Raw genomic sequence first — 8,573 nt, 5'->3', positions numbered from 1 at the left:
AAGAAGAAGAAGAAGAAGAAGAAGAAGAAGAAGAAGAAGAAGAAGAAGAAGAAAAAGCCTGTAGTAATTACTGAACGGCATTAAATCTTTTGCAGTATCATAAATATTATGATAGGTGGTCCCTCTTTACTGTGTCCAACGCCGTATGTTGGCAAACACAATGGCAACAGTACAATGCTTAATTGTTCTGTTCTTTGCTTGGTTTCACAACGATTTCACTGACTATTAGGTCCTCAGTCAATAGCGACACCTGATTCGTTGTGGTTAAACGATCAGTCTGAGAGAGAGTCCAGCCACGCACGAAACTGGGAAAACAAAATCGATTTGCTTCTGAATCAATGAAGCGAATCGGAACGCCGTGTTCTGGGAGAGGCGACAAAGAATAGCACACGAGCACACACACGTACACACTCGCGTACACACGTAATGATACATAGCTTACATTAATCTATATATATAAAAAATATTTTTTCTTGGTGAAGCTGAAACTTATTATCTTAACGTCCATGCCTTTGGCCATGTTGACGAATCAATATCTGATTGGAAAGCTGATTTTCAGCTGAGTGCCAGCGATAAACGTGTGAAAATATAAACAAGCTTTTAATAATAGGCCTAATAGATAACGTGTTTAAAGTAGGCCTATATAAATTTGGGTCCAAGCTGACTCTTGTGGTACTCCATACAAGATCAAAACATGTTGACTGGGCTCAGTCACACACACACAAACACACAAATACACACAGACACAGAGTCGACATACACGAGCTTAGCACAGCTTGGAAACATTTCCTCGAACTAAAAAGGTTGCCCGCCAGACTAGGATTATGATTTATACTCCCCTAACTTTCCCATCGCTCGTACTATCAAAATACTGCTGCTTCTGCTAGCACCCTATTACTCCCCCCCTCCCCCCACCCCACCCCTTTCTTCCTTCACGTCCGGCTGTTGCTGCAAATGCCACTAATATTTATTCAGTTTTCATATATATCATAAATCTAAATAGAAATACATCATGCACTAATTAAATTTCATCGTCAAACGCAGAGTTAGAGACGTTTGGCGACACATTCCAACAGCAAAGATTTTACCTTATGAGTAAGAGTAATTTTATTAAATTATCTTTATTTTCAAAAGTGTGTTTCCATAAAAGAGTAAACCTGCATCGATACAACTTTTCAATGGAAAGAACCACCTTAAAATTCACCCTTCTTTTCCTTTAGTTTTCTTTCCCCCTTTCCACACACGTCTATGTCGATAAACCAGTCTCTCAATGCAGTTGATGGATAGATCTATTTAATTTTGGTTTCATGTTTCAACTCCTGGAAACGAATCTTTTAAAAGCGAACGTTGCAATCGCGTTGGTACCACCTCCCCCCCCCCTCACCACACACACACACACACACACACACACACACACACACACACACACACACACAAACACACACACAAACACACACACAAACACACACAAACACACATACACACGAACACACACACAGGTGCGCCCGCACGTGCACAAGCATACAAACACATAATTAATAATGATGATAAAATAATATGATTACTAATTACTTTCTCACTTGGTTGGAGAATAGGTATCAATGCAGGAGGTTCAATGTCATAGGTTGATAAAAAAAAAAAAGAAAAATAATAATGATAATAATAATGATAATAATAATAATAATAATAATATTAATATAACAATAATAATAATAATGATAATAACAATATTACATGTAACAACAACAACAACATAATAATAATAATAATAATATAATAATAATAATATGATGATGATGATGATGATGATGATGATGATGATGATGATGATGATGAGGAGGATGAAGAGGAGGAGAAGGAGGAGGAGGAGGAGGAGGAGGAGGAGGAGGAGGAGGAGGAGGAGGAGGAGGAGGAGAAAGGAAGGAAGGAAGAGAAGGCTGCCGTTATGTTTTGTATTTGGTGCGTCTGTCTTTACTTGAAGAGATGCTTACAAGTGTATGTTATGTGCAAATTTCCACCCAGACTCGTATGCCACGGAAAACAATAAAAGAGCCTTGACATGACTCTCTAATTCAAAGGTTACTTCGAAAAGAATTGATCTTTATAGAAGTTGTAGCATCATTTTATTCTGTCCCCCATCAATGGACATAGGCCTACCAAAATTTTGATTAATTACCTATCAGTCTTCACCCCCACCCCCTTCCACTATTTCCCGAGAGACATGCTTCTGTTATTTCAATTGTCTGCCAATCCTACTGCAGGCTTGAATGCTGTGCTTGATTCTCTCTCCATACATGTATTATAGTAGTCTTCAAAAAGTGAAACTGCAAGCTCCTATTGCTCCAATTTAACACCCACCCCACTTTCAAAAATCGTAAAAAAAAGTCAAGGCCAGTATTGAGTTTCCGTGACCAGCAGTGATTATAATCATATTATTTGTATGTGGATTACAAGCTGGGCTTCGTGGCCCCAGGCTATAGATCTAGATCGAATGGATTGTGGAAAATCATTCAGGTGCAGCTTGTGTTCAGTGTTGGTGCCGACCACAGTGCAATAACACGCCTTCCTTTTATGACAAGTCCTATGTCTCTAACACTGTAGTTTGGTTTCTGTTTGTACCCTTGCCAAGTCTGAGACAGGGAAGCAATCTTTTTATTCGGCGCAAGATAATAATACCCCCGCCCTAAAAAAACAAAACTAACAAAAACATACAAAAACAACCCCAACCCCCCTCCAACAAAACAAAAACAACAACAAAATTTTAAACACACACACAAACACACACACACACACACACACATACACACACACACACACACACACACACACACACACACACTCATTAAAAGACAACTCAAGGCTATGAGCCAAGCCTAGAGATGTGCTCCTGCGTGGTGTCTGTATTAACAGTCAATGATTTAATTTGATTTTCTTAGCAAATTAGAACATCAATTATGATCTTTGACCGAAGTACTTGTATAGAGAAGGTGTACATTGTTGGCACATCTCTCTTTAAAAAGCATAGATCTAGATCTACATGTAATTTGACTCGAGGCAATGAAATGCACACCAGTTCACACGTGCTAACCTACCAATAGCCAATAGCAGAATTATAATTATTTCTATTATTGGCTGTGCTCACAAGAATACACAGTTCTCTGAAGATTTTAGCTGTTTACAAAAGCAGGTAGGTTTTGATAACGGAACCTGAGATGTATGTCATTCGAAGAGAGAGAGAGAGAGAGAGAGAGAGAGAGAGAGAGAGAGAGAGAGAGAGAGAGAGAGAGAGAGAGAGAGAGAGAGAGAGTGAAGACAGAGAGAAAGACAGGCAGAGGGGGGCAGAGGGAGTTGGCAAAAATAATACAATAATTAAAATCAGAATACCGGCACCGAAAGTCTAAACAGAGACTGATTATGTGTAGTTAATCAAAATTAAATGAGAAAAAAAAATATGCGTCAGCCGGGAATCGAACCCGGATCTATTGCTTGGAAGGCAACAATGCTAACCTTTACACCACCGACGCTTCCTATCGATTGGTGCGAAACATCCCATATATCTCTATGCCGTTAGTCAAGCTGCTCTTCCACAGCTGAGTACTGGCAGCTGCCTGCTTGTTTGCGGTGTTTGGAAATTGGAAACTGTCCCGGTTTCTAAAGACTAAAGACATGTTTGTGCTCTTTAGTCTAGCCTACTAAAGTGTTTCCACACTGTGCAATTTACACACTGTCTGTTTTTAATGGCTAGGCTATAAAATCTTTTAAAACTTAATCGACTGAACTGTCCTAGTTTCTAGACTAGACGTCAAGACATCTTCTAGATCTAGTTCTAGATCTAGATCTAATCTAGATCTAGACCTTCCAGATTACATGTAGTCTATACATAATACAGGTTGTGTCCGAAGCCTGTTACACTGTTACTATTAGATCTAGATATACATCAAGAGATCTAGATCTAGATCTAGTCTCAAGTTTTTAACTCTTTTATCCAATTTATACAAGTACGGTAGCAGTATAATAATAGGTATACCATATAGCTTTAAAACGTTGTTAGCAAGAACCTGACATTTGAATTTAGAATTTAGAATCTAGATCTAGATACCTATCTACCCGAGACACTGACAAAAGATAATAACAAAATTTGTGAAATTATTTTCCAAATGGGTTTCATGTGTTTAAATACACTGCCATGCCGCGATTTGGTCAAGTCCTGCTGACTGCTGTGCTTGGCAAATTGTTATAATGACAAAAGTAACAAAATAAGCAATAATTACTGTCCATAGTGCTGCTGAAAAGTAAATCTAATTACGCAAAGTACGATCAAGTAAACTAGATCTAGATCTAGCCTAAATCCCCAACCACTGGGCTGTTCGCTTGTCGCTTAGCTAAAAAATTTGTCATTTCCTTTCGCTTTGTCTTTTCAGTAAGGGACAGGGGAAGTGACTGCAATATTTGACCCTCAAATATCATGAAGACGGAGTATGCTCCCTTAGCATGTACATTATGTAAATCTGACCCCTTTTCGCTCCCGAATCTAGTTTGTCAGTCTAAAATGATATATTTCTTTCCCCACACAGACCCCCCAAGAACCACAAGACAGCAATGGCGTTGATAATGGAAATACAGAGGGTAAAACCACAGAAGAGACTCCCCCCGACCCAGAAAATGTTCGCCTACCCCTCAGTAAGCATTGTCGTGACTTCGTCGCTTTTTACTGTCTTGAAAAGATTTCCTTTATTTCAAACACCTGTTGTTTCGTTATTTGTTGTTGTTTCTACTGTTGTTTTTGCGGTTGCATTTGTTTATTCCTGCTGCTGTGATGCTATTGATGCTTTTACAGCTACTCCTGCTGCTGCTGTTGCGGCTGCTGCTACTGATGCCAAAGATTCACGGAGACCAAGCCTTGATTCCGAATAAAACAGTATTAAATCAAGCTGTTGAAAACAAATGTTTGAACAGCACATCTGATGAGGACATTGGCGACAGTGATGTATAATAATATTTATAATTAGTATTTGGCCTGCTTCAAGCGTTCCACCCCATGAGATGAAGGAAAACGAAGCGCGCTTACAGAATATGGGATATGGAAAATTGGATACGGTACATGGGAAACAAGAGGTGAGAGATGGGAAACAGAAGGCGGGATTCAGAAGGTGGGACTGGTCATATGTGTACTACAATGATTGTATAGCTCCGGGTCAGCCTGAAAACCGACGCAGGAAGAAAATGTTAGGAAACAATAATTCTTATTTTTAATAACAAACATCCCTTTCTTTGTCTCTCTCTCTCTCTCTCTCTCTCTCTCTCTCTCTCTCTCTCTCTCTCTCTCTCTCTCTCTCTCTCTCTCTCTCTCACTGCCCGCAGACAAAATTGCACGCGTTCCACTCAAGAGCGTGGGAACGTTTGTTTAAGCTCGTATCACGGGCTGTCACGCACTAGGGCACGCCCAAGTCTTGCGACGCGAGATAGGGCAATTGAAATTGAAACATCTTGGTATACACGATCTTTGCTGCTGCTGCTGCTGCTGCTGCTGCTGCTGCTGCTGCTGCTGTTGTTGTTATTTTTGTTGTCGTCTTTGTCGTTGTTGTTTCTTGTTGTTGTTGTTGAAGCTGTTGTTGTTGTTGCTTTTGTTGTTGTTGCTGTTGTTGTTGTTGTTGTTGTTGTATATGAAAGTGACGGTGGTTGTGGTGGTATTAGTTGTAAGGGTGAGAAATGGTGCTACTAAAGCTGTTGCTGCTGACACCAATACTGATGCTGCAGCTATGAATGGTATTGCTTTTGTTGCTAAAATCTGTCTCCACGGGCGTGTACACACCAGCCTATGCTTTTGTGAGTGTATGTGTGTGTGTGTGTGTGTGTGTGTGTGTGTGTGTGTGTGTGTGTGTGTGTGTGTGTGTGTGTGTGTGTGCGCGCGCGTGTACATGAGTGCAAAGGAGAGAAAGAAGGAAAGAGAGAGAGAGAGCGAGAGAGAGAGAGAGAGAGAGAGAGAGAGAGAGAGGGGGGGGAGAAAGAGAGAGAGAGGGAGAAAGAGAGAGAGAGAGAGAGAGAGAGAGAGAGAGAGAGAGAGAGAGAGAGAGAGAGAGAGGGAGAAAAAGAGAGAGAAAGAGAGAGAAAAAGAAAGAGACAGACAGACAAACAGACAGACAGACGGAGGGACAAAGAGACAGAGAAAAAGAGAGAGAAAAGGAGAAGGGGGTGGGAGGAACCACCGAGGAAGTGTAATAGATTGATAGACAGACAGACAGATAGATAGACAGATAGATAGATAGATAGATAGATAGATGAATAGATAGATAGATAGATAGATAGAGGAATAAACAGAGAGATAAATAGATAGAGAGAAGGATAAATAGATAGAAAGACGGACAGACTGACAGATAGATAGATAGATGTTGTTGTTGTTGTTGTTGTTGTTGTTGTTAGCGATCCAGTAGCATCTAAGCGTTAACTCTTTTGCATGATGCCATTCGGTAATAGTTGCATGTTTTTTCTAACTGTTGTCTTGAGGAGTAGAGGCAATTAGATGTGTGGGGTAGCTTGGGAAGAAAACATCCCTTTAAATCAGTTAGTTTTCTACAGAAAAACAGATGATGTTCCACTGTCTCTGAGGGGTAGTCACATAGTGGGCAGGCAGCAGACTGCTTTACACCAATTCGGTTGAGATGTTGGTTGAGGCGTACATGTTGTGTTCTAAGTTGGAAGATTATGGATTGATCTCCCCTCCTCAACTCATTGATTGGATCAGATAGATAGATAGATAGATAGATAGATAGATAGATAAATAGATAGATAGATAGATAGATAGATAGATAGATAGATAGATAGATAGATAGATATTTCCACAATACATGTAGTCGTCTTTTGGATTATCTTTCCCAGCTGAAGACTCCGCTCCACGAGAGGACGATATGTCTGGCCGGCCAACGTCCAAGGCCTCTAGGATCCCCAAGATCAGCTCACGGGCTGCCTTCACGCGCACACCAAGTCACATGATCACCCCGGGGGGCGAGGACGATGGTTTACCCACTGCAGAGGAGGCAGGGGTGCTCATCACAGAGCTACAGGTTAGGTCCACTTTTCTAGTGTTTACCTGTGTGTTTTTAAAAAATACATAATGTAATTTAAAAAAAATGTATTTGAAAAAAATTATCTTTTAAAAAGATATTCAACACTGTGTCGGGTCTTACGTCCTGCCTTACACACACCAAAAGAGGAGTCCACATATAGACAAAAAACAAGAATAAAAACAAATCTATCCACCCCGCCCAACACCCCCAGCCCACCCCCCCCCCCCCCCGCCAAAAAAGAAAAGAAAAAAAAGAGACAAAAAATGGAAAAGAAAAGAAAAGAAGATAGAAAAGCGTAGACAGAAGAAACAAAGCAAACAAGAGGAAGATAAATAAAAAGAAGAAAATATTGCCATAATGTCCTGCAAGGCGCAGAAATAAATCGTTACGACAAAGACGAAACGTTTGATTCACAACACATGAATATTTTAGTAGGGGTGGGAGGTCGATGTTCAACCTGTCAGAACTTGTATTCATAATTTATTACAGTGCAACTCGCTCTCTAAATGAGGCTACGTCCAGTATTTCCAGAGAGATCGACTGAGCCTCTTCTAAAGACTTGACGTATATTGTAAGTCTGTGCAGTGCAACTTATTTGGGTTCTACTTTTGTTCTTATTGCTTTTGTTTTTAATCTGATAGGCATCAGATGACGAAAAAGAAGAAGAAACTGGAGTGAAGGAACCAGAAAAGACAGAAGAGACGACAGAGGAAGAAGAAGGTGAACCAGAGGAGAGTCAAGCTGCTGAAGAGAACGTTGATGAGGAGATCCCAGAGAAAGACGACGAGTTCACCCTGGATCATGTGCCCATGGAGACGGTGGAGGTGCGGGTAACTGACGAGGACTATGATACTGACCTTGACATTGAAGGTGAGTTTTGCGTAACGCCTGGTTTTGAGACTTATACCCCTTTGAATTCAACACAGATTTAATATTTTGAATCATGTTGTGTCTTCGTGAGGATGATTTTACCCCCCTCCCCCTTTTCCCATCAACAGCGCGCATACACTTCATACCAAGTGGGCAATTAATACACAGTTCCACTGTTTTATCAACTGAAGTGACAAGCAATCTCATGATGATTTGTTCAAATTTTCTTCTGACACGCACAGACATAGCAGTCGATGTGTCATTAAAATTCAAAGTAATTTGTAAAAAAAATTTACGTGTCTATTAACACAAGTTAGATACTTTGACCCTGCCTGTAAGGGTCAACTTGGGTACCGTTCAAGGTATTTTAAATGCTCCACCGTGTTCGTGCTCTTGGTATTTTCTGAAAATCTTACTACCTAGAAGGTAATACACTAATTTCAGACAGAGTGTCGATACAAAACAAAATGAGCGCATCTCATAAAGTAAACAAAAAGTTGTCTACATCGTCTCTTTTGTCGTAATATTTTTTAAATGTCTATTTCTTTGGAAGCGGTGTATTATTTAATAAGATAACTTCATTTCAGTATTTTCTTATTTCTCTCTCTCTCTCTCCCCCCCCTCTCTCTCTCTCTCTCT

General features: G+C 40.2%; 1 protein-coding gene and 1 non-coding gene across 2 annotated transcripts in view; one reads left to right on the top strand and one right to left on the bottom strand.

Moving 5' to 3' along the window:
• The window catches only part of LOC101859421 (leucine-rich repeat-containing protein 74A), a gene marked incomplete in the record, with an annotated part of 32,811 nt that overhangs the window by 5,985 nt on the left and 18,253 nt on the right, over positions 1-8,573 (top strand). Inside the window, 3 exon segments of the mRNA XM_035970856.1 lie at positions 4,575-4,680; positions 6,877-7,061; positions 7,706-7,934. Of these exon segments, the coding sequence (XP_035826749.1) occupies positions 4,575-4,680; positions 6,877-7,061; positions 7,706-7,934 (520 nt within the window).
• TRNAG-UCC lies at positions 3,453-3,524 on the bottom strand. Its single transcript has one exon. It is a non-coding gene; the product is annotated as a tRNA-Gly (tRNA).

Source organism: Aplysia californica, unplaced genomic scaffold (genome assembly GCF_000002075.1).
Source record: "Aplysia californica isolate F4 #8 unplaced genomic scaffold, AplCal3.0 scaffold00329, whole genome shotgun sequence".
NCBI lineage: Eukaryota > Metazoa > Mollusca > Gastropoda > Aplysiida > Aplysiidae > Aplysia > Aplysia californica.
The sequence above is the reverse complement of the archived record's forward strand: the minus strand, read 5'-3'. Positions and strand labels throughout refer to the sequence as shown.